This window comes from Tachypleus tridentatus, chromosome 12, assembly GCF_004210375.1.
Source record: "Tachypleus tridentatus isolate NWPU-2018 chromosome 12, ASM421037v1, whole genome shotgun sequence".
Lineage (NCBI taxonomy): Eukaryota > Metazoa > Arthropoda > Merostomata > Xiphosura > Limulidae > Tachypleus > Tachypleus tridentatus.
The window spans coordinates 88170800-88198568 of NC_134836.1; the positions used below are offsets into that span (position 1 = coordinate 88170800).

The following is a 27769-nucleotide window of genomic DNA, read 5'->3' on the forward strand; positions in this document are numbered from 1 at the left end:
AAGGCTAGATATATCAGCATCAAATTCATGTAATCAGCAGATATGAAAATTAGTCGTGTTGCAATTATTTTTAGCATTTGTTGGCTGTATTTATTACTGGATAGTTGTTGCATCTAGCTCTATAAATATGTACCATAAAAATATAATCGAGTAGTGCTATGCATACTATATTTGTGGATTCTTTTCAAGACATGCGTTCCGAAAGATGTAGAATCAGAAAGTTTAGAAGAAGAAGGTGAGTTTATATGTAAATATTAAAGATGCTACTAATGAAATAACATTTCACGTTGCAGATAAAAAAAATATACGAAACGTATTTCTTAACGTATTTTTCTTCTTAAATTCCATTAAGCAACTTATTCACTGATTATATAAGAACTTCTCTGGTGATAAGCTGTAAATAACCAATTATCAGGTCAGAGAAATTAATGGAGAGCAGTTGGACAGTTCCAAAAAGGATGTAATCTTCATCTTAACTTCTTCTGAAAATACGTTACTAAATCATCATTAAATATTTTTTTCAGAGTCGTCCGTCATTATTGAATGACTTTCCTTTTCCAACAATTTATAATTATTTTCCTTTTTTTTTTTATAAAGACCGAACCTCTGTAAATTCTCAGTGTTAACGTCATCAAGAAGCACTATCTGAATAACCAACAGTTCATAGTTAGTTTGTTCAGTACTTTAACCTTTCTATGTCGTGTGAACATTTTACAGTTTCTTGTTTTTCCCTTTTTTTTAATCGTTGGCTTGCAGAACACACACACACATATATATACATACATATATTGTGGTAAATCCTTAGATGTAAATTATTTTTAAAAAGCTTTAAATGTGATGAATAAACCGCAAAATTACGTTCTAGTATTAGAAATTCAATATAAGTTAAAAAAGTGATTCCAGTGTCGATACTTTAGGAGAGCCATAGAATATGGTGTTTTATAAAATTCATTGAGGGATTACTTGTATGAAGAAAAACTTTGCCGTTATTAATCGGACATTAACATTTTCAGTATGAAATCAGCGAAATAAGAATAAAATGAGCAAGTGCCTTAAGTCCCAGACTTAACATTATCCAAAAAGTCAACTACAAATTAATCCCATTCTCGTAAAGTGTTTGTTTCTTTTTTTTATTTCTCGCAAAGCTACATGAGGGCTATCTGCCCTAGCCCTCCCTAATTAAGCAGTGTAAGACTAGAGGGAACGCAGCTAGTCATCATCATCCACCGCGCTTCGGCTAATCTTTCACCAAAGAATGTTTGGATTGACCTTCACATTATAACGACGCACCCACGACTGAAAGGGCAACCATATTTGGTAATAAAAGGATTCGAACCCGCAACCCTGAGATTATGAGTTGAGCGTCTCCTAACTACGTGGCCCTAAAGGGCCATCTATTTTGAATCGATATTTGGGATTAAACACAAAGCTAAACAATGGGCTGTTTGTGCTCTGCCCACCACGGGAATCGAATCCTGGAATCTTACATGGATAAACACCCTACCCCCTAATAGCAAGTGTTACCCCCTTTGGCTGAAATAACTGCAGTGAGACGCTTTTTGTAGCCATCTACCAGTCTCTGACATCGGTCTGAAGAGAGTTTGCCCCACTCTTCAATGAAGAATTCTTTCAGCTGTGAGATGTTTGATGGGTTTCTTGCATGTACAGCCCGTTTCAAGTCACCCCACAGCATCTCAATGGAATTAAGATCTGGGCTTTGACTCGGCCATTCCAGGACTCTCCATTTCTTAGTTTTCAGCCAGTCCTTGGTGGATTTACTGGTATGTTTTGGGTAATTGTCGTGTTGCAGGGTCTAGTTCCGCTTCAATTTTAATTTTCACACAGATCTCACATGATCCTTAAGCACCCTCTGATACACAGTAGAATTCATGGTGGATTCTATGATTGTGAGCTGTCCAGGTCCTGCTACAGCAAAGCAGTCCCAAACCATAACACTTCCACCTCCATGCTTCACAGTTGGTATGAGGTTCTTTTCCTGGAATGCTGTATTTGGTTTACGCCAATCATGTCCTCTGTTCTGGTGTCCAAATAATTCAATGTTGGACTCATCTGTCCAAAGAAAATTATTCAAGAGGTCCTGGTCTTTGTCTACATTCTCTCTAGCAAACTTCAGTCCGGCCTTGATGTTTCTCTTAGAGTGCAAAGGTTTCCTTCTTGCACTCCACCCATGCAAGTTAAACTTGTGCAGTCTCTTTTTGATTGTAGAGGAATGCAATTTCACATTAACAGTAGCCAGATCTTGCTGTAGGTCCCATGATGACATGTTAGGGTGTGTGGAGATCTCTTTTAGCATCTTGCGGTCTGCTCTCGGGGTGAACTTGCTTGGACGACCAGGCCTGAGCATGTTGGCATTAGTTTTGAAAGCTCTCCACTTGTTGACTATTTTCCGGACAGTGGAATGGCTGATCTCAAAATCTTTTGGGATCTTTTTAAATTCCTTACCAGACTCATAAGCTGCTACAATTTTCTTTCTGAAGGCCTCAGACAGATTTTTTGCTCTCACCATGGTGCTCACTCTCACTTCAACAGTCAGGAGCACACCAAACTAAATCTCTGAGGTTCAAATATGGCAACCCTCATTCACAATGCTGAGTAACGATCTTCTAATCATGTGCACCTAGTGTGATACACCTGTGTGTGAGTTGAGCCATTTTAAGTGGGAATAAATGTGGGGTGTTCTAAATTTTCCTCAGTTAGAATATGTATTTTTGTAGAATTACATTTACAGAAGATGTTGAAAAGTCTTTTCTTCAATTTTAATTGTTTAGTTATATTCCTATAATCTCTCAGTATTGTTGAAATTGAGATTAAATATCTATATATCCAAACATGTTACAAAAATACACTGGCTTTCATTGGGTGTCCTAACTTTTTCACATGACTGTGCACACCATACATTTTATTTTCCCATGTCAGTTTGTGTTATTATATTATGTAATAGTAGAAATATTCGTACAGCAGTTTTCTAAACTTTTTGCCCGGCATGAACACGTGGTTAAAGCGTTCGGCTCGTAACCTTAGGTTCACGGGTTCAGATTCCCGTCACATTAAACATGCTCTCCCTTTCAGCTGTGGAGACGTTATAATTTTACAAGCAATTGCACAGTTGGTTGATGAAAAGAGTAGCCCAAGAGTTGGCGGTGGGTGGTGATGACTAGCTGCCTTCCCTATAGCCTTACACTGCTAAATTAGTGAAGGCTAGCGCAGATAGTCCTCGTGTAGCTTTGCACGAAATTCAAAACAAACCAAACCACTTTCGAAACAAAATTATTTTCTTCAGAAAATGTAATATTTAAATACACAAGTGGGAAACTTTCGACGAACTGTTATTTAAAATATGCGTTTTTCGTACGGTGGCATAATTTCAGCAAATAATTAGTGAGGAGGCAAACCCTATTTTTCCATGAAATACATCAACAGTTGACGACGTAACACCGTTTTGGAGCTCATACATCATCTTTAATAACTACAGAAGCTTATGAGGAGCAAAAGACAAATATATTAATATAAGTAATTACCCATAACATAATCTGTCAACTAGACATTTAACATTTCTCAAAAGAAAAAAAAAAAAGAGTAAAGTTTTGGTGGGCCACTGCTCCAACCCTAAATAGGCGTTAGTATTTTTATACATTTGAAACTTATGAAGTATAACTAATTTACGTCCTAGACTGACATTAGTTTTATTGATCCTGACATTGTTGGTCTTAAATGTTAAGGCAGTTACCTGAAAAAGTTACGTTACGCCTCTGTTTACACTGCGGGTAATGTAGAACGATTTATTACTCTCTTTTACAGTACTCGATAATTATACACAAATTGTTCGTTTTCTTCGATTAAAGAAACAACGGTTAATTTAGTCACTAAGTTTTGGATCTGACGAATAGTCAGTCATTAATTGTTAGGTTAACAAGTGTGTATGTGTGTGCATGTTTTCTTATAGTAAAGCCACATTAGACTGCTGAGTCTACCGAGGGGAATCAAACCCCCTGATTTTAGCGTTGTAAATCTGTAAACTTACCGTTGTACCACCGGGGTACAGGTTAACAAGTTTAATTACAAACTTTTTATTTTAGAACTTTTAAGCCACAAATACAAAATACACAATTTGATGAGAGTGTCCACAACTAATATATTTCATCAACCCCTTCAGCACTGTATTCATTTTCTGTATAAAGCTACAGATAATATAATGCATAATTTCTGGTACATAAAATTAAACCTTTATTAAAGATCTTATTTAAGACAGCTGGAGAAACGTTTCTTTAAATGTGGCCTTTATAACCAGTTGGGATAATGTTTCTAAAAATGATTCAGGCGATTTTGGAACCTCGCCATTTCATTTTTTTTTCTATGTCGCTATATTCGGTCATGTTCAACCATGTTGCGCACCTCCATGTAGGGTAAAAATCGTCACTAATACAAATTCATTTATTTAAAATAGTTTAGAATTTGTTTGTTTGTATTTGACCGGTTGAAAGGGCGAGCATGTTTGGTGTGATGGGAATTCGAAACCGCGACTCGCAGATTGAGAATCGAAAGACCTGACCATCTGACCATGCCGGGCCGTTTCGAAAGTTTTTAAATATATCAGAACAAAACACCCGCTATAAATTACGTATTCTCCAACGTTTTCTGCCGTACGCAAAGTAGGTTTGGTTTGGTTGACTAAGTGGCGTGAGTTCTGGAGTGAAGCCAAATTAGGTGCAAGTTGACACACTGTTTTCAATGGTAAGTATTTATTTACACCATGGATGATTTTCTGAGGTTGCATGTTGTTTCCATCGCTCGGCTGACAGGAGGTCAACTACATGCTAAAGAACTTCAACATTGCATACGTTGGTGAGTAAGAAAACAGCTGACGTCATCATATTGTTGACACGCTGTCCTGTGTATGTTTCATATTCCTAGAAAGGGTTAGAGTTGAACAAAATGTTTCTGTGTTTTGTTTTGAATTTCACGCAAAGCTGCACGAGGGATATATTGGCTAGTTATCCATAATTTAGCAGTGTAAGACTAGAGGGAAGGCAGCTAGTCATCACCACCCACCGCCAACACTTGGGCTACTCTTTTACCAATGGATAGTGGAAGTGACTGTCACATTGTAACGTCCCCAGGGCTGAAAGGGCGAGCATGTTTGGTGTGATGTAGATTCGAACCTGCAACCTTTAGGTTACGTACGAGTCGAGTACCTTAACCACCTGACCATATGTTTTTGCGAGTTCCAGAACATGGTATGCATAATTTGCATACAAAGAGAGAATGTTTATGATAGTAACATAAAGCACTTAAAAAAAGAAGAGAAAAACTGAAACAATTGTGATATATTTGTACAGTTCAAAATGTTGAACAGAACAAACAAGTTGAAACGTTCCCAAATCAAAACTACTTTAACGACGGATATAAAAATATTTTGAAAGTCGTCCTTCATCCGTCTTTAAACTACTGACCGAACAGTAATCGGACCAATGGCACTCGTCGTCAACTCTTAAACTATTCTTTTACCTACGAATAGTGGAATTAACAGTCATATTATAACGTCCCCTACGTTTGAAAGGGCGAGCATGTCTGATGAGATGTGAATATGAACCAATAAAACTCATATTGCGAGTCGAGCGCCCTAAACACTTTGCCATGCCTGGTCTGATATTAAGGTCTTCGGCGTTGCTAGCTGTTAAGAGGATGTTGCTACTTTACAAAAGGATCTAGCTCATTCATTGAGTTTGGCACATAAATAGCAGGCGGGTTTTAATTATAATGAATGCAAAATAATGCATGCGGGTTATCTTAATTTGAATTATTAGTATAATTTGTATGGATTATTGTTTGTTGTTTCGTTATTAATCACAAAGATATACAGAGGGTTACACGTTCTCTGCCCACCACGGATATCAAAATCCGGTTTCTAGCGGTATAAGTCCACAGGCATGCTGCTGGGGCAGGGGTGGGGCAATTTGGATGAGAATAACCCTAACCGTGTCATGAAAGAAAAGGATGTTGGTGTAATAGTTGACCAGTCTTTAAAGCCTTTTAAGCAATATGCTGTTTCTTATGGAAGGGCAAATAGGATTTTAAGTCCTATCTACAGAAATATTTAATACAAATCCAAACAGGTTATAATTTCATTGTACAAGTCACTGGTTAGGTAACATTTGAATACCGTGTTCAATAATGGGATCCTTAACTTAAGAAGTACATCGAATTGTTGAAAAGGGTTACTACAAAGGTGCCTGGGATGAAGGGGTTGTCATATGAGGAGAGGCTTAAATCTCTCAAATTGTTTTCACTCAAAAAATTAAGAGTTGCAGAGGATCTAATTAAGGTGTTTAAGATTGTAAAAGGAACTGGTCGTGTTGATACACCACCATTTTTCATATTTAATAATTATTTTCATTGGTGTGAACCCCAATGTACAAGTGCAATGTACATGTAATCATGTACTTCTTTTTGATTTCGTATTGTATGTTTAAATATAAAAATATACCAACGGTTGAAAAAGGTAATTCAACTACGACTGCAGGTTTGAAAAATAAAACTTTTCAACAACTCAAACGTATCAGCCGTGACTGTCACTCAATAGAGCTATGCATTTGTCTTTGACTTTAGGCGGAAATATTTTTTCGATTGCTTTGTATGTATAATTTTATCACTGGAGCACCTAAAATGATACTTCTTCAAAATATATAAATTGATCTTAAAATTTTAAAATGTGTTTTACTGTAGAAGATATATTTGTAAGTCTTTCAAAGTTTGATTTATGTTATGATGAAATATATACATATCATCCAACGATACGAGGAGCGTCGAAAACGTTACTCTGGTTCAGCTCTGACTTATTTATCTGCATAATCTTCTCCTGATTCTGTACATTTAAGTCAGCGATGTTCTGACGCCTTTACGCCGTTTCGCGAGAACTCTTCTTCTTGGCCCTCAATCCATGATTTTACATTAATGCAACAAATAATTATAAGACGGTTGAAATCTATGACGAATAATACTGATATAAATTATAAATCAAATAAAACAAAAATACCGAAGAATGATAAATTTCTAAAGAGATGTGGTACTTCTTTTACACAAGGTAATCGGTGTTCCCGGAGTTCATAATATTCAGTATTTATATATTATCATGAAATCATGCCAGTAAATAATGAAGTTGATGTAACGTTGATAATCCTAGGCTATAGATGCTTATCTCACTAGTTAACACTGAACAGCCTGGTATATACTGTATGGTCTTGTGGTCAGGACACTCGACTTGGGATAGAAAGCTGGCGTTCAATATGTTCGCTCTTACAGCGGTAAATCCCACTATTCATTAGTAAAATAGTATTGCAAGAGCTGACAGCGGGTGGTGATTAGTAGCTGCCTCCCTATTAGTCTTTCACTATTACATTAGGAACGAATAGTGCAAATAGCCCACATACAGATTTTGGCAAAATTCAAAACAAACCAAGCTTACCATAAAATCATTTACGAATTTAAGTAATTTATTGATTGTTCCTTCATCTATATCATTGATGAAAATCAAAAAAATATAAAGGTCGTAAGACTGAGCCCTGAGGTTCTTACTTGTGACATAATCCAGTTTGACTGAAACTACATTTGGAACAACCCTCTGCCTTCTTCCATCCAGTCACTGTTTTATCCAATTTGCCAACTTATTCTACACACACAACGAAATAATTTTATTTACAAACTTTTTATGTGGCACCTTGCCAAATACTTCTGAGAATCCAGATACATCAAATCTACACTCTTATCCTCATTTACATAAGCAATAAACTTTACAAAGAATGCCAAAGATTTGTAAGGCAAGCTTTTCCCTAAGTGAAACTATGTTGACAATCCAATAAATTTCTAAACTTTAGTGAATTATTTTGCAAAGCATCTTTTAACAGACTTTCCAAAACTTTTCCACAACTAATGGATCTATAGTTACAGTGACAATTGAAAAGAGGAGGTATATTACCTAATTTGCAATCCTCTGGTACCTGTCCCCCATTTAAGACCTGAAAAAAATAGTACTAAGTAGCTCGCATATCTAATCTTTAACCTCCGTCAAACCCTTTGGAAAAATATCATCTGGCCCAGAAGACTTATAGTTTTCTAAACTTTTCAACGTTTTCGTAAGAATTAGATACTAGCTTTTCTTTATTGTCCCATTCTAATATTCTATTTACCCTTAATGTATTTAAAGAAATCCTTACTATCATTTTTTAAAATTTTTAGTCAACATTTTCTTACACATCTTTTTTGGCGTCCTAATTTTCTGTTCCACCAACTTTCATCATATTCTATAATTTTCTATGTCTCCTGTTATAACAGTCAGTTTAAATTTCTCTAGCTTATGATACTTTATTTAATTTTATCTCTTAAACTCTTTGTGAGCCAACCTTGTTTTTTACTTGCAGCTTTTCTTTTTTATCTACAAGAAATATGCTTACTTTCTGCCATGTTAAACGTTTAAACGTTGATTTGAAGATTAAAACCAATAATATATGATTCTTTCAGATATCCTGAAACACGTGACTGAAGAGGATGATCTTGCAAGCAAGCCTTTTCCAGAAACTGTGATTACCTTGACAAGTGAAAATATAACTAGTGTTATTAAACAGTCAAACATTATTCTTGTGGAATTTTATGCACCATGGTAATATTTTACGAAACATAAGTTTTTTTTCTTGTGCACATTTATAGTACTCATATCAAAGTGCGAGTTCAGTATTCCATCAGTATGTTGATTTATTTCTTGAGTAATTAATTACTAATTACTAAAGTTCAAATGTACCGTTATATCACTTAAATGCAATTATATTAACTAGCTATTTCCTAGTGAACAGGACTTTGACGTTTGTACATTATAAAATGAAGTAGTGATAACACTATGTACAGTTTGTAGATAACTTAAAAGACAATATTTTATTACACCTTTACACAAACAAATACAGCGAGTAGGAATGTGTGCATTTACATACAAGACTAGTGAGAGTTCTATCTTTTAAGTTTTCAGGTAAGCCTGGAAGATATAAAAGAAAATAACTTCTACATAGACATTACAATAGGGTTAGTTCGTCCATAATGCACTTACCAGTCATGTTATTTTATTATTCTTTAAGTAAAAATTTGGAGAATAGAGCTTCTGAATGTTTCCAAAACCTTTGCATGACCATTGTTATTGGAGAAAGCAGCACAAGACTCAGGAATTCTTCAGCGATATTTTCTGTGAAAAAGTTCAGAAATACTTAAAAGGGAAATTATTTTTGGCAATATGGCAGTAGTTCAAGTATAAACTTGCTACATTTCATAGGGAAAAATGAAACTATAATAATGAAAGTTAAAAAGTAGTGGATTTTGGTTGAATTAAGACTGAGATATGGCCAGGTTTATATCTTAAAATAAGGACAACATTAATTATTAGGATGTATTATAATTCCTTACGCAAGAAAGATATTTCCAATATAATCATGTTCTGAAGTGATACTGTATAAAGTCTATTCATGTGTTAGTTTCATACCTATGAACTTGTGAAATTTTCAATATTTTTAGTCGCATTGTCATTTTCTCTGTGTATTTGAAATTATGTCACGATAAGTACAAAGGTTTAAGATATATTACTAAAAACTATTAAAATGAAGTTCAATAAACTTATTATTCTCTATATAACTCTCATTTTTCATTTCCATGTAGGTGATGTTTTAATTATTGCTACTCAACACTGCTCTTAAATTACTTGAAATAATTTAACCTGAATTTTAGGAGGAATGTTTTTTAATTCTCATTAATAATAGGTAGGTGTTTGAATATAAAAAATACACAGATATATAATGGATTTGTATGCCGTATTGTAAAAAAAATCAGATTACTCAACGTAATAATGGCGTACATGTTCATATGAGATGCAGAATTTTTATTCAATCTAATATTCTTTTGTTCACTTTAGTAGAATAAGGTGCACTGAATTGTATAAGTGTGTAGTAAACGCACGAGTATTTTTCTTTATATGAAAATTATTTTATTTTAAGATTATGCTACATGATTTTAATGTCTAAGTATTATCCTCGGGTTTTGCAGGTGTGAACACTGTCAAACACTGGCACCAGAATATGAGCAAGCTGCCAAAGTCTTGAAAGAGAACAATCCACCAGTAATTCTTGCTAAAGTAGATGGTACTGTAGAGGAAGAACTGCTTAAAACTTATAAAGTAACTGCGTATCCAACCATGATATTCTTTCGTCAAGGACAAGAATTCCCATATGATGGTCCAAGAGAATGGGAAGGTAAAATAACAAGTGTTAAATGAGGCTCTAGCTGTGTTTTTAATGTTATTCTTTTCGTTATTGTAATTAATGCTCTGTAATTAATACTACTAAATTATAAATTATCGTTTCAGGAATATTAAATTGGTTTGTTGCACAATTTCAGCACCATATTTAACTTCATAAAATCTTGAGATCCGTATAATTAAGCTAGCTAAGCTTACATGAGATGGTAAGACGTAAAGTTCTATCATTTTAGTCATCATTTAGAAGCTAAAATGACATTTCAAAATGAAAAAAAAAAATCATTAATTATTCAAACTTGCGATGTAGGACCAGTTACTTTAATTTCAACTTTTATGAAAACTCATCTGGTTTTAATTAATTGACAAACTGCTGAACATTGTTATCAAGTTTGAAATGGATAAACTATAGATCGATAAGAATGTGTTGTGTCGGGTTTGGTCGGCCTCAATAAGATCACGCTGCAATGTTCCAGATATATTTTTTTTTAAACATGAAGTGACGATAGATGGGGTCAAATCAAGAATTACATTAATAAAACTTACTTTGTATGATTGATTGATCGTGTCGAATTAAATGCTACATAAGAGAGAAGTATCTCTCCCATACGTCTGCTTTTCACATCAAAACGTTTTTTACCAATCTCAATAATTCTCAGCATAACTCTTAGAAACCCCAAGAAGTGTTATGGAGAATCATCAGTTGGAATTGACCCCATGTCACTTATTAATGACCACTGTCGTTCCATATTTCGTGTCAATAATTTCTGAGCCATCTCTACAAACTCTAGCACGCCCTCCAAAGAATGACGTGAGTGTTCCTGTACGTTTAAGGGTACGGCAACTGGTGTATTATATTATATATCAAAAGTATCTTATCTTTCCTTATTTATATGTTCTTAGATGGGACAGCGGTGAGTACACGAATTCACAGCGTTAAATGTAGAGGTTCGGTTCTCCTTGATGAATACAACATATCGCCATGTGTGTCTTTGCTGTTAAAAAAAACTTATTTATATAGATATATCTTAAATAAAACTATCAGATTTTTAGGACTCTCAACTGGGATACAAGACGAAGTGGTGTTGGGTAACAGATTGTACCCAAAACGTGTACTTTTCTGGTAAAAATATGGGTAATTGTCTTGTCTATGGAATTATTTTTGAAAATATTTTAAAATACTGTTGTTTTGAACAACCAAAATTGTTGTCGTTTCACATCATATTCGTTATTTCCAGCTCAGTAGTTAGCTTGCCAACTTTGTATCTCAGGTTGCGTGGTTCTCGCCCCATTATTATCAAAAATAAAAATACTTTTAACACTGTGAAGCCATGGGTAAATTATAAAAATGACGGCAAGTTCCACTTTTTGTTTTGTTTTAATTACAGTTTGCTAAGCAGATCTTATCAAACTATGTTCGCTTCGTAGCTTACTTGTTATTTTTCAGTGTGTTCGAGAATACCAAAGACTACGTGTTATTAATAAGAATTTGGTGGTGTGAATGTTAGTGCTAAAAAATGACTTATTCGCGCTACGTTTTCCCTTCTCACATTTATAAACTTTATTTATGCTGTGCCTTTATTCGTGTTTGTAACTGACTTACATCAACGTAACGTAAATTGTTGTTCAATACAGTAATCAACAACTATTGGATTTAAAAAGTTAATCTTCATTTGTTGATGGAGGCATATTATTTTTTTTAGTTGCACGCTTTTCTGTTTCTGGTTTTCACTCATATATCTAACCTGGTATCGTTGTCTTTCTATCTCTTTTCCAGAAATATTCTAAGTTGCTTCTTTTGTTTTAAAAATTCACCTCGTGTCTTCTTTTTTCACGACCAATAAGTAAGCCTGTATTTCTGGCAGCTGATGTTAATGTTTCATAACCATATTAAATCTCGTAATCTGTGTAATGATTAAACTTAGGAAGGCCACCATTATACCTAATCACTCTGATCATTTTCTGATATTTTAAGTCCATAAGTAAGCAGGAAACTGACCAATAGATCATCCACTTTCTTACACTTCACTTTCTGACTAACTAAAACATTATAATACATTCAAACATTAATACTTCACATTTAACACCTTTATCCATCTTGGCCCGAATACATTCAGTAATGTTGACTCTATTCAATGTAGATTGTATATATTTTCTACACTCTCCTAGGGCTTCGTTGTCTAATGTATTACCATATTCTCTTTTTTTACAATGTTTCACCAGTCATATTTTTCTAACGAACACCTCAATAATTACCTTCTATTTATGTATATATCACATTAATGGCTTGCAGACTTTTCTAAATACTTCATAAATTTCAGTTATATATATCAATTATTATTTGTTGGTTTTTGAATTTCGCGCAAAGCTACTCGAGGGCTATCTGCGCTAGCCGTCCCTAATTTAGCAATGTAAGACTAGAAGGCAGTTAGTCATCACTACCCACTGCCAACTCCTGGGCTACTCTTTTACCAATGAATAGTGGGATTGACCGTCACATTATAACGCCTTCATGGCTGAAGGGGCGAGCGTGTTTGGTACGACGGGGATTCGAACCCGCGAGCCTCAGATTACGAGCCGAACGCCTTATCCCACCTGGCCATGCCGTGCCATATCAATTATTACAATATTTCAAAAGATTTACCGTCTGTTATAAATATACTAATTGGAGTACACATCTGTTGGACGGGCGAAATAAAAACGCGTTTGTAACAAAGGATAAGAGATTGTGCTTCTATTTTTTTCTTAGTACAATAAACATTAAAGTGCAATAAATATACAAAGAGGTATCAGTACTAAAAAGAGAGACAAACAGTGTTCAAGAATTATATTAATGTGAAATTAGATAGGGAGGGGGATTTAACTCCTCCCATGACATTCCTCATGTTATCTTGTATCATTGTGTCAAGTGTGATGCTGATTGATCAATAAATGTATAAAGGCATAAGGAACAGATACACACAAATACATATTGGCGTTTATATATATATATATTCAACATTTCAGAAAGTTCATTCTTTCTGTGGATTAATATACAAGTTTACAGTATTTATGGAAATAATTAAATATCTCCACGGCATTCTATACATAGTAATAGATAATTAGTCTGAGAATAACTCCCGTCTGCTTCATTCTGCCTTTAGTGTACAGAGTAAGAATCAGTAACTTTAAAATATCTTCCCCTCTTTCCCAGTCACTCAAAGACGACATTCAATTTTTAACCCTAGCTGGATGGACCTTACATTCCATATATATATAAAATACATACTTGTTTTAATCAGAACAAGACTGGTCTTTATAACCCATGTGTAAGAGGCCACTCATTTCAATGGCCACTCGCTGTCCAATATTCTATAACATTTTGTAAATTAACCTCCCGTAGTAACAAATAACTCCATCGTAGCAGGTTCTTTTTTATTGTTTTTATTATTAATGTATGCAACCATATCAAAGGGTTTAACGCCTCTTTTACGTAGCAACACACAGGAAGAAAATCATGTTGGAACCTGGAGGACTTCTCGATATACAAGATCACATAATGTGATATCATATATTAGTTACGAAATTCTATTGTCTCATTACTTCTAGCGTGGCCTTATGATAGCATATACCCTTAAATTGTAAGAAAAAATATCAAAATTTATTATTAATTAATTTTCAGAATTTTCCTTAGTTCAGACTAATTCTCCACATCCCATCAAAGTTTGGACCTATTTTCAGAACAATTCAGTAATATTAAAAGGAACATAAGATATCCAGGATCGCGGGTTCGAATCCCTGTCACATAAAACACGCTTGCCCTTTCAGCTGTGGGAGCATTATAATGTGACGGTCAATCCCAAAATTCGTTGGTGAAAGAGTAGCTCAGTGGGTGGTGGTGACTAGCTACCTTCCCTCTAATCTTACACTGCTAAATTAGGGACGGCTAGCGAAGATAGCCCTCTTGTAACTTTCTGCAAAAATTCAAAACAAACCGTAAGATATTCCTTTTACATTTGATTATTTTTATAATACGCAAATTAGCCACAGTGGTAATGTTATACAACAGAAAATAGTCAGAAAATGTCATTTTACCTATTTCAGTATATCAGGTCATCGTTTTCTAGGTTCAGAAAAAGAGAAAGGATTTCAAACGTTTTTAATATTATTTAATCAACAATGTATGTTCCATTATTATTAATTACTTCCTGCCAATGATTCACAAGTTTCTGAATGCCACTTCTATAAAATTCTCAGAGTTTGGAGGAAAAGAAGTAGAGAGGGTGGTTTTGACATTTTCGTGTGTTCCAAGCTCTTTTCCCTAAAGATAGTTCTCTAAACTTTGGAATAGGTGATAATCAGATGGGGCAGGCCTGGAGAATAAGGAGGATTTGGAAGTTTTTCCCAGTCTAGCTCTTCAATCTTTGTAGATGTGATTATAGCTGTATGGGGCGTGAATATCCTGGTGTAACACAACACATTTAGGATTGATCAAAGCAAGCCTCTTTTCTTTCAGTGCAACACTCAAGCGCTGTAACTATATATGTAAAAAACGGCTGGTATGGGTTGAGAAAATTTTATGTAGAGAAGCGAACAACGTTTCGACCTACTTCTTCTTGTGAACCTGACGGTGACCGAAGAAAGTCGAAACGTTTTTCGCTCCTCTACATAAAATTTCTCAACCCAAACCAGCCGTTTTTAAATATATATTTTTTCTCTACAAGTAGGTTTTTTCGTCATCACGAAGTGCCATAACTGTTAAGAATAGAAATCTGATGTTATTGTCACACTGAGTGGCAGCAACTCAAAGTGGATCACACCAACACTATCACACCAAACGCTTAACAAGATTTTTTAGAGTGGAGGTTCATTTTGCACTGAGCAATTGTCTGCGGCGCTTAACATTTTTGTAAAAAAAAAAAATCAACTTTTCATCTCTAGTCATTAACTTGTCCAAGAAAGGCGAGTTACGTTCACGAGAGTGAAGAGAAATGCAAATGTCCACTTTTGCTCTAAGGTTAGCTTCTGTCAAATCGTGGAGGATCCATTTTTCAAGTTTTGACACCTTTTCACGTTGTTACAAATAACAGTGAACTGTTGAATGAAGCTTCTATGCTAGTTCTTCAACTATTACAGCACAATCTTCATCAAGTGCAGCCAGCAGCAAGTCATAATTAAACTTAACAGGATAACCTGAACGTGGCGCATCACTTGAGCTGTAGTCACCTGATTTGATTTTCTGAAACCACCTTCGACATTTTCTTTCACTGAGAGATTCCGCACCATAAACACTTTGAATGTTTCGTGTAGTTTATACGGCACTATTGCCTTCATTTAACTCATAAAGCATTATATACCTAATTAGCTCTTCAGGCACATCCATCGTAATAAGGATTTATTTGGTTAATGATCTGAAAAAGTGGAGTTGAATTTTTTTATTTGTCTGAACATTTCTATACACGTCTTATTACATATTTTGGCCATTAAAGCCTTCTACAAAGACAGAAATGATTATGCACTTTCTGTATTAAATTTTCAAACATTACTTATGGGATGACCTGATGTTTTCAATACAAAAACACAATATGAAGATTTTTTTCTCTGATAAAGAGATCAAAACCTGGGTAACACTATGCAAAGAGTATATGCTATCTTAGTTGTTCAATTTACTCTCTTAAGTATCCCATTTTGGGGGTTTACAATGACTATTATAGAATTTTACAGTTTTTTTTTTCACTTCCATAATTCCTGCTTCATGTCCTAACTTTAATACTGTCTGTCTAAAATATTTTGGGAGAACTGTTTGATTCCAATCATCTATTGTATTATCCTCATTGTATTAAACTCCTTCCCACCTTAACGATAATAGTGCTGGTTACGTTTAGTTACTTCCCATACCTTTACTACAGTTTCATTACTGCATTTATACAAACTTTCGTTTCCTAATTTTCTATTTCATTATTTGTTCCCAATCTATACTCCCTATCGTCACACTAGTTACGGCCTGATATGACCAGGTGGTTAGGTTATGGTGCTCGACTCGTAATCTGAGGGTCGCAAGTTCGAATCCCCGTCACACTAAACATACTCGCTCATCTAACCGTGAGGGTGTTATAATGAGACGGTCAATACCCCTGTTCGTTGGTAAAAGAGTAGCCCAAGATTTAGCGGTGAATGTTGATAATTAGCTGCCTTTCAGCTAGTTTTACTCTGGTTAATTAGAGCAACTAGCCTTTGTGTAACTTTGTGTGAAATCCAAAAACAAACACAGTAATTAAAAGTTCATCATTATTTTTATTATTTACTAAGTGACTTACTTCTTAAGCATCGATATTTCAGAGTTTTTCTGATGTTATTTGTTACTTGGTTACTTTGGATACGTGTTACCATTCTTTTTGTTGTGTTTTAAAACTCTACGTTTCTAACTCATTTCACTTCTATGACTATTTCATCTTCAAAATTCAGTCATATTTGTAAATATCATAAGAAATTTCAGACATTTTTTTATTTTTATAGTAAGCAAATTAGCCTCAGTGGTAGATGATGTTATACAACACGTTCCAGAAAATGTCTTTGTATCTATTTCTGTAATTTTCATACTGTAGTTACTCAGCCTCTCTAACTCTAGTGCTAAACTCAATTATCGCTTACTCATCTCCTGTGAGTTAACTATATTTTACTTTCTTTTTTCTCGTCAGAGTTTTCCAACTATCGCCTGCCTATTTATCGCCATTTGAAAATTGTTATCTTTCATATTACTTTTTTTTTTCTTGCCACAGTTTTCTTATTCTGCCTTCAGAATTTAGCTATGTGCCCTACTTGGTCACAAATAGAACATGTTAAGAGAAGTCGAAGTTTGTAATTTATAAAATCAATCATTATAAAGATTCTCAACACAGGGAGCGCTGATACGGGTTTAATTTAAGATTATCCAAACTATACGTTTGATTTGGTTTCATATGAGGAATAAAAGGCAAAAAAATGATCAAGTTGTTTTTATTTACCACAACATATTTACTGATAAATTCAGTATCGAAAGAGTGGTACAACGGGAATCAGTTAATTCAATATATGTTATAATTGATGTGCGATTTAAACACAAGTTATATTGCGACTTTAAATATAATATGTGAACTAAACCTATTTTTAGGCACAGAAGCCGAGCATTCCACGTCACCGATTTGTGTACTATAATGCTTTTGCAATTTCACACAAAAAATACTTTATAGAACAGAAATACATAACAATGAAAATAAATACCGTTTTAGTGTAGTTTTGGTGGCCTTTTTAGTCGTTTCATATATACAACTTAAATATTCTTTTTTTCAAAGTAATGATATTACATAACACAAGTAGCTTGGGAGGAGAGCATTCTACCACTGAGCCACATTTAAAGTTATGCTATTACTTCAGCCATTTTGTATTTACTCTAAATGTATTAATCAGGCCATTCCAACTAAGTAACGGAAGAGGTTTAGTGTACCTGACCCTCCTGGGTATACAAATATATATACTCAAACACCTGGAGAGATAGAGAGAGATGTAGCTTGGTAAGTGGGGTTGTCTCATTCCGCACACATCTACTTACGGGCTCTCTATTATAAGGCAGCTGGTTTGATGAAGAAATAAAAGCAATTGAATCAACGTTCAGTGAATTATTTAAGACAAACCTACAAAAGTTTGTATGCATAAAAAAAGGTCCTCTTAGCGCAACTCAAAATTCAATAAATCATGGTTGTCTAGAACTTGGGCCTATAAAAATCAGTAAGTGTTCTAAAAGTTTTATAAATTTGTATTTATAATGATGCATCCAAGTGCTATGCTGTATACAAACATAGAAGTTACACCATATTAGATATTCATATTTAGCAGGTACAATTTAATGGCCAACGTGAACCTTTAACATATTGAAATTCTTATAAAATAACGTATTGAAGATGTGATTCATATTTGTTGCCCCCCGCTAGTACAGCGGTATGTCTACGGATTTACAACGCTAAAATCAGGGGTTCGATTCCCTCGGTGGGCTCAGCAGATAGCCCAATGTGGCTTTGCTATAAAGACACACACAAAAACACATTCATATTTGTTTTTGATCTCTTAGCAGTTAGTTTTACACTTCACTGATCTAATGATCGCTAACATTATTGTTTTAAATAAGTGCTTTATAAATTGTACAGAGCACGTATCTTGACAAAATATAAAATAGAATTAATAAGAAAGGACATTGAATGATGCGTTAAAAAGTATTTTGTAATTGTTGCAGGTATTGTAAAATATATGAAAGAACGAGCTGATCCGAAGTGGAAACCACCTGCAGAGGCTGTGATAACCTTGACCAATAAGAATTTCACTAATGTTGTTGATAAAACCGACCTAATTCTTGTGGAGTTTTATGCACCATGGTAAATAGTAGTGTTTAAATACCCATCGTAAAGAAGTACTTAAAATATAAAGACATACTGAACTAAGTAAAGCTGTAAAAAGTATTTGTATACGTTAGATAAAAACAGAACAATTATATATTTTTATAATTCTAAAACAAATTTTTGTTATCTTTGATATTGTTTTTCTTTGTTTCAGATTATTGTACATTTTGTGTATACAATTAATTTCATCATCATATTAAATTTTAAGTTATCGTTTACCTAAATTGTTTGGAAGTCAATGCGAGCTAATATTTTAAGAGGTTTTTAGGTGTGGGGCCTGTTCAGCATTGGCTCCAGAATACGAGCAAGCTGCCAGAATTATGAAGGAAAACGTTCCACCAGTGCCTTTTGCTAAAGTGGATTGTAGTAAAGAAGGTGAACTCCTTGTAAATAACAATGTTTCAGCTTTTCCCACTCTCTACATTTTCCGTTGGGGGCGTCAATATCCTTATGAAGGTGGAAGAAACAAATCAAGTAAAGCAACAGATAGTTAATAAACAACATATGCATGAATATTTTTAATAAGTATAATTTTTCTTTCCTCATGTTAGTAGAGTGCATTTCTAATACTAAACTCAGTTGTTAGCAGTAATTATATGCCATTTATCATCTTGTTCAACACTAACTTATTTCTGTCATATAGTAATATAACTTTCAGTTTGTTCTTTTTCCCAATATCATGCCTGTATTAGGTTTGTGTACTCTGGTGTGTGTGTTTTCTTATAGAAAAGCCACATTGGGATATCTGCAGAGTCTACCTAGGGGAATCAAACCCCAAATTTTAGTGTTGTAAATCCTTAGACTTACTGCTGTATCAGCAGTGGACCTGCACTCTTGTCTTCTCCGTTTCAGAACGGAATTTTATCATATTTCTATCCTTCACTTTGTCTTAAGAATAATCCATTAACTGTATATTTGCTTATAAGTAGGTATTGATTGATAACATCTTTAACTTATTACATTTGTTTTAACAAATATAAAGTATAGCCAAAAACAGTATTTAATAAAATAAATGTAAACAAAAATGTTGACAGTGATGTAACTTTCAGTAATATTATTGAAGTTATGTAAAAGAATATTTTGATTTCTTAACATAAATTCCAATTTCGCAGTAAAACTTCACTAAATTACAACATTAGCAGTTTCCCTTACCATGCATAAACTTGATAGCTTTATAATCTAGTAAGCTTGATAATAATTAGCTGTCACTAATAATAGACTCTGTGAAAGAAATCTATACTCTTTATATCACTCTAATTCCATTTTTAAATTTTACATGTAAAGGTATCATAGAATACATGAAAGAAGAATCGAGACCTCCAAGCAAAGAAGTAAAAACTATTAAAGCTGTGGACAGTTACAAAAGCAAGAGAGATGTAAATGTCATTGGCTTTTTCAGAAATGAAAAGGATAACCTTTTTAAAGAGTACTTGTTAGTAGGTATAGTATCTAAGTTGCTCAGTTATGTTTCATTTTCAACAAATTTTAGTAATTACTTCAGTAAATAATACAGATTACTTTACTGCATCACAGTGTTATCAAAAATAAAAACATTTAAATGCAGATGTATACACTTCTATATATATATATATATATATATTTTTTTTTTTTTTTACTTTTAGGGTAAGAAAATAGTTCAAATTGTTATGACATAGATATGTTTTCACAATCACATTTAAAAAGAAACCCATACATATTTAATGTTTAAATAATATAACATATACAGTGTAAAAATTCAAAACCTCTTGTTCATTGTGATGTATTTTTAATACCAAAATCTTAAGCTTTTTATATCATTATGATGCACTTGGCAACTGTCCAAAAGAATTCTGTTAAATTTGAAACATTTCCCTTTTGTTACACCATGCTGTACCAAATCTACATCATAGAGCAATGGTAATTTGAATACCATTATTTATATTTCTAGGTGAAATAACTGATATTCTTTTGTTGATGCAATTCATTGTCTTTAAGAATTAATAACACACTATAATATTGCTATGATTGCTCAAACTACATTATTAGACAATTATACTTTCTCTTCACTGTGACTAAGGGAAATATTTTCTTCACTGATCTTTTGACATTCTTTGAAGAATCTACTGTTCATGTAGATGATAGTACAGGTGTGGATATGGTATATCTAAGTTTTCAGACAGTATTTCACAAGGTGTCACAAAAAGAAGTGTGGAGGATAGGTTGCCTCATTGAACAGAAAACTAGCTAGATGGAAGAAAGTGAGAGTTGTTATGAATGGAGCCAATAAAATTGGATTAATGTTATGAGTAAAGTACCTCAGGTCTCAGTGTTGTGACCTTTGACCATTTTTCTATCTGGGTGGTTGCATCTGCAATGGGTTGCCTTCAGATGTGGTGGATACAGTTAATTAAAGGGACAGTTGAAAAGGGCTGGCTTTGAGTTTTTATTTTTTGAGGGTTCATTTTAGCAGATTGAACAGCTTAGACTATTATGTTAAATGAAAATTAAAACTGTGTGATAAGGCAGATACAGGATGGGCCATAGTACAGCAAATTCACACTGTATTTAGCACAACCTCTGCACTTACACTACCATCCTTGTAATTCTAAGCTCTGTTCCTTGCTTAATCTATCTGGTATCTTAGTTCTAAGTGACTGCAATTATTATGTGAAATAATAATTATGTAGTATCTTTATTTGGATGACTCACTGTAAATAAGTTGCATCTAAAGCTTGCTTTTAGCATTCAAGTATCTTACATCCAAATCTTTGCATTTATACATACAGTTTAGATCTGTATTTTATTCAGTATTAGATTCTGTATAAAATATACAAAATTTAAGGACAACAAGGGGCCTAATGGTCCATCTAGGCCATCCCATTGATTAAACTATTAAAACTAACTCAAAACCAGTCATTTTCATTCAAATATCTATCAAGAATAGCCTTAAATTTTCTTTAATTTACTGTATCCACCACATCTGAAGGCAATCTATCCAAAGAAGAACTACCCTGTTAGAGAAATAAAACTGTCTTAGCAAAAAATGACTCCTACCTCACCAGAATTTGTATTTGGCAGTCATATCATTCCAACAAATAGATATAAAAAAACAAACAAATGATGCATCAACTAAAAAAAAAAAAAGGTTTCATCCCCATAGCCCTCCTCTGAACCCTTTCCAACAGTTCATTGTCATTCCTAATGTAAGGAGAAAAGAACAAGACAATAATCCAAATGGATCATAACGAGTGACCTATAGAAATGAAATTGTAATTCTGTAGTCTGATACTTAATAATGTTATATTATTACATTTAAACATAGGGATTTTGGGCTTTGGGACAAATTATTAAGAATAAGTTGTTTTTTCTACTTTTTATGTTCTTAAAGTTTTAGCACTTTCCATATGAAACAAATGAATTTAACTCACAAATATTTATTGTTTTAGCTGGTGAGAAGAGAAGGAAATTCAACTTTCTACACACTTTCAGTGAAACTATTGCAACATATTACAAAGTGACTGCACCAACCATTGTGTTGTTTCAACCAGAAGTGTACCATTCCAAGTATGAAGAATCCAATTTTGAATTCAAAGAGGTTGGAAATATTTATGGTGCATGAAATTTCTCTGTGCTGACTTAGTAATCAAATTAATAATAGGATGTTATGAAGTAGTAATGATTACTTTAGTGACACCATACATTCCTGTATTCCTGTTCAAGTTTCAATAACAAATTCTAAATAGGAAATTAAATAATAAAATCTGTTTTATACAACTAATGTGTAAAAGTTGTGCACATAGTGAAGGTTTTATAGGAAGCTTCAGAAACCATTAAAGACAACATCATACAGCACTTTTTATAGCCATCATCATTGTAGCTGGCACAATAAAGGACTGTAAACAATACACTAAACACCAACAAATGTGCATATAAACAGTATATTAAAAGTATTTTTGCTTTTAGTTTTGATTTTTTCTTGATTTTAACTGAATGTGGGATCATATATTCTGAAAATAACATTTTACCTGAATGGTTCTTCTAAGAACAAAATCGCTGAAAGAAAACAAAATGTTATGCCTAAATGTATATGCTACAGTTTCATAACAGCTGACATTTAAAATATATCATAAATTGTTCAATGCACATCTTTATTAGTAAAACTTTTTTCATGAAATTTCAGCCCCCCCCCTAAAAGCACTCCAAGTATTCTGTAGTTTCAAGAAATATGCGAGTAAGATTAAATTGTATACTTGACTGATTAATCAAAAAATTAAGAGAACTAAATTATATATTTCTTAAGAAGTTTTCTGTTATTTTTTTAGTACAAAAATTACAACTATAAAACAAATGTTCTTAAAAAACTAACATTGATTAAAAATACTTCTTTTACAGATTGAAAGAAATGCCAATAGTATTGAAACATTTTTAACAAAATATTCTGTTCCACTTGTTGGGCAGCGAACAAGCAAAAATCTCTGGCTCTATCAAGATAACTACCCTTTAGTTCTAGTATATTATGATGTAGATTTTGGTTTTGAAAACATAATTCGTAAGTATGGTTTTGTATGAAATAATGAATTATTGTAATTACATTTTTTTCTGATTCTTTTCAGTTAATGTGTGTTTATCGTAGAAAGTAGAATTAATATTAGAGCTATTTTAATTTATCATCAGTGTGCAAAAATGAGCAAGCATGCTGTTCATGTAATAAAACGGATATGAACATATGCAGCAGAAAGTTCCTGAAATTAAAAATGTAAACATGTTATGTATATAATGAATGAAAAATAATCATTTAACTAGCTAACAGTGAAGGATACTTTTAGTACACATGTTTATTTACATATATCATACTAATATTCTTGAAGAGAAATCCTTGATTTTTGCTTATATTCATATTATAAGCACTTGTACATGTAACAGCCTCATAAAAACTGATATCCAGAATAGGCCACAAAATATTTAATTCACATGTATATATAATGCACTATGTGCAAGTTCTTTTAATAATCTTCTGGGTACACATAAGATTGAGTTTTTGCCAAAAGCGAGTCTTCCCGAGTCTTAAATTATATTATCAGTAAGTAGCTTGCTCTTACACTGACAATTTACTTTACATTTATGGTTTAATTTATTCAGTTTTTAATAACAAAATACTTAGACGTGCAATGCATTTTTCTACAGTCTGATGCACCATCATTATGAGTTTTATTTTCCTAAACTTTTGCAGTTCCAAATATTGCACAAACTTTCTAAATGAATATTGAGTACCAATGTTCATTATAGCTATTCAATCTGTTTCTGCATGCAAACATAGCAACTACCCAACAGGTCGTTAATAAAAGTAGGCTGTTCAGCAACTGCAAATTATTGAGGGTATCATACCATTTTCATGTGTGTATACATTTGCTGTTTATTTATCTTAACAGTTCATAATTGTTGTTTATTTCTTAACAGGAACTCAACTGGTAAGAAAAGAAGTTGCCAAAGTGGCCAAAGATTATAAAGGACAAATTACCTTTGCTATTTGTCATGAACAAGAATTTGCAGACGAACTAAGAAATCTTGGCTTAGATGATAGTGGAGAAGATGTTAATGTAGGTTTCTTCAAGACACCAAAACAACGATATTCAATGGAACCTCTTGAATCATTTAGTGCAGAAGAACTGAAGAAATTTATTGAAACTGTTTTATCAGGTATGAAGCCCAATACGCTTATTTTCTGCTGTTACATAAACATGCTAAAATTTTATAACCCAAAAGCTATGTCATAAAAGTAATGAACTTTCATAAGATTTCATAATGAATCATGGATGTGTTACTTTTCATTAATTTCCTCAAGTTAAGCTAATGATTTTATGTGTATTTACCGTTGTACTCATGTGCTGCTAATCCAGCAATTAAAACTTCATATTTCAAAGTCTTAGAAATACTTTTTTCAACATGATTATTTTGAATAATTACTAAAAATGCAAACACTAAACTACTTGTATTACTTTTCACAAACAATTTAAATTTGCAAGCTATTTCCAAGTGTAATTGTGTTTAACTTCAATCATATATACATAAAAATGGCTGGTATGGGTCGAGAAAATTTTATGTAGAATTTTCACAACCCATACCAGCTGTTTTTATATATATTTTTCTTTACAAGTGGGTTTTCTCGTCATCATGGATTAACTTCAATCAATTACAACATAAGTTAATAGCCTTGATTTTTTTCATTTATTTATAAAATAAAAATTTAGCTCTGGCAGTTGAATAATGTTTGCAAGACAGGAAAAATGTTATTTTCCTACCAGAATTGCTTAGTAATTTTATTACATTTTGTTTCAGTTCTCACAAATATTCTGAGCTTGGCATAATTATTTCACATGTAAATATAGTGACATTAGATATTTTGTTGTGAACTCTGTGGATAAAATTCCTTCTAAAATATTTTGTAACTTACAGAGTTGATCTGAAAAGATATATAATTTTGTATTAAGAAATTAAAAATACTGTTTTTGAAAGAGTTAAAAATGATTATGTTTATGAACAGTATTATAGCTTACATTAATATGCAAATTAATTTACAAGATTAAATAATATTTATATAATTTCTGAAATATATTTACATATAAAATAACTTTTTCACTTTTTGTAGGCAAACTTCCAACCTACATCAAATCTGAGCCTGCTCCAAAGTTAAACATTGGTCCAGTTTACACTGTTGTCGGATCAACATTTGATCAGTTTGTTACAACAAATGATAAAGCTGTGGTTCTCCAGTTCTGTGATTCCCTGTCTTCCTCATGCCATTGGATACAGCCAATATACAAAAAGTTAGCCAAGAAATTTACTGATTATAAAAGTATAATGTTTGGAAAGTTTGATGCTGAAGCAAATGATTTTCCTGAGATATACAATACAAGTGATTACCCTTCAATATTTTATATTTCAGCAAAAGAAAAGGATAAGCCAGTTAAATATTTTGGTGAAATAACTTTAAATAATCTCATAAAATTTGTTAGAAATAATACAGATATAGAAGACAAATCGAACCAACAGTCAAAAGATGAACTTTAAATTCCCCCATAATACTCTGCATAAATATTAAATTTTTATTGAGAAGGAGCAGTCTGGTATAAAGAATTTATGTTGTGCATGCATATGAAATTGTGGCTCAGTTTAAGTCTTTGTGAAGGATTACTATTGAATATTTTATTAGCAACAAACAAATACGTTACTACATTTTATCTATAACCAACTGCCCTCAAAATTTGCTTTCTACTTAATGTATTGTTTTCATATCTTCATAATATTATATACAATTGTCAACACTTGAATATTATGCTGATAAACACTAAACAGTAGTATGTCAGATATTCCAAACCTCGGCACTATGATTCAGTGATGTTACAACTATTAAAAAACATGTATTAACTACTATTTGTAATAGTACACTGTTTGTGAAACTGACTGATGCAATTAATTTTAAATACACATTTCAGTTCATTATTATATGGTTTGTGTCATGGTACTTCAGCAATTTGTACTGAAGATGTTTCTGAATTGACAATATCAGTCTTGTTCAGACTATGAAAAGGTAGAGTGTAAGATGATGTTAACATGAAAAAATTTTTTGTCCATCATGTGGTTTCTATGTTGTAATTGCAAAACCTCTAGAACTTCCATACATACCTATTTGTTTGTTTTTTAGTATTCCTGTAAACGGTATCTAGTATTTTCTATCCTCTACTTTGAACTCTATCTAGGATAATGAATAGTTGATAATTGACAGCAAATACATACTATATTGATTGTCAGCAAAAGGTTGTGACATGTGTGCATTGAACCCTACTAGCACATTAACATAGGTGTTGTTTTTCCCAGATTTTGAGAATTATAGATATTATTAATACCTTAGATAGATGTATAAAGGCAATTGCTTTAAATACAATATCAATGTCTATACTACATGTATATGCAGTAAATAATGTTTTGTAGTCCACTTTGTTAACACTGACAATTTTAAAAATGTTTTTATGTGATCATTCAGAGAATAAATATGAATGTTTCATATATCAACTGTAGATGACTGTCTGACAGTACATTAGAAAACTTTACATGTATCTTGTCTTATTTAGCCCACCAGGTTTTATTACTAAGAATTTTTCTTATACTTAACAGTTACAGTTTTAGATAAGTATATCTTTCAATTTTGGTTGCATTTACTGGAGATTATTTTTTGAGAGATCAAACTATTAAAACTATATTGTAAGGATAAAATTACACAAAGAATGTGCTCAGTACCTTAAGCTTATTTATTATAGAGCTGTTGTCTTCTTGATATTTTTTTTTCAGAAGAGAGAGAGAAAAAAATAAAATCCACAACTCTTTGAAAACTAAATTTTCACACTAATAGTAGAGTGTACTAAATACTTTTAACCTAATAAAATATGACAAAGAACACAGAATTGTAACATAAAATGTCCCATAACTATCAGTTGTTCTGGCATTTCTATGATGCAACATGAATTGTTAAAATGTTATCTATATATACAATATTTTTCCAGTGAAAAAAAAATTCTGCTCAAGTGATATACAAATCTCTGTCATGTGATAGACAAAAAAAGTTCTCATCTGTTGGTTATAATAATAAAGTTGTAAATATATGAATTGACAAGTCCTGGAAGAAAGGATTTGACAAGTGGGTGTGGCAGAAGAGGTCCAATTTTCTATTTCACAGCTCTGTGACCAAGCAAGACTGCAAGTTGATAAAAAATTTGATTTTTTTCTAGGGATGACAATGTTAAAGTGAATAAGTTGACAATGTTAAAGTGAATAAGTTGTTAAATTTACCAGTATCTAAATAAAGCACACAAAAGAAATTATCTTCACTTACATATCCCCACCCATTTAATATTAAAATAACCCTTTTTGGAGCTCTGTTCTCAGGAACCCTTGAGAACTAAATGGGGTATTACTATATTTTCAAAAATAGAGTAACAACATGTATCCTTATTCCCCAGAGGCTCTGTAGCAATTGTTTAATAGTAACTGATTTACAATACCAAAATTTGTGATTTCATCAGTG

General features: G+C 32.8%; 1 protein-coding gene across 2 annotated transcripts; it reads left to right on the forward strand.

Annotated features, from left to right (window-relative positions):
* Positions 1 to 26961, forward strand: LOC143233926 (protein disulfide-isomerase A4-like). Of its 2 annotated transcripts, none has more exons than XM_076470822.1 (10): positions 1 to 235; positions 8536 to 8674; positions 10096 to 10301; positions 18549 to 18687; positions 18980 to 19185; positions 19996 to 20151; positions 22137 to 22285; positions 23083 to 23239; positions 24148 to 24387; positions 25337 to 26961. In XM_076470822.1, the coding sequence occupies exons 3-10, from the start codon at positions 10244 to 10246 to the stop codon at positions 25756 to 25758; spliced, it is 1527 nt and encodes a 508-aa protein (XP_076326937.1). In that variant the 5' UTR covers positions 1 to 235; positions 8536 to 8674; positions 10096 to 10243; the 3' UTR covers positions 25759 to 26961. The 2 variants fall into 2 exon arrangements, with proteins under 2 accessions (XP_076326937.1, XP_076326936.1); XM_076470821.1 differs by lacking the exon at positions 1 to 235 and adding an exon at positions 4739 to 4863.
* The last annotated feature ends 808 nt before the right edge of the window (positions 26962 to 27769 follow it).

Bases quoted from the DNA above. Each gene is read 5' to 3' on its own strand.
- LOC143233926 (XM_076470821.1), top strand. From the start codon at position 4,833: ATGCTAAAGAACTTCAACATTGCATACGTTG. The intron at 8,675-10,095 runs GTAATATTTTAC...CGGGTTTTGCAG, and splicing joins GTGGAATTTTATGCACCATG to GTGTGAACACTGTCAAACAC. The intron at 18,688-18,979 runs GTAAATAGTAGT...AGAGGTTTTTAG, and splicing joins GTGGAGTTTTATGCACCATG to GTGTGGGGCCTGTTCAGCAT.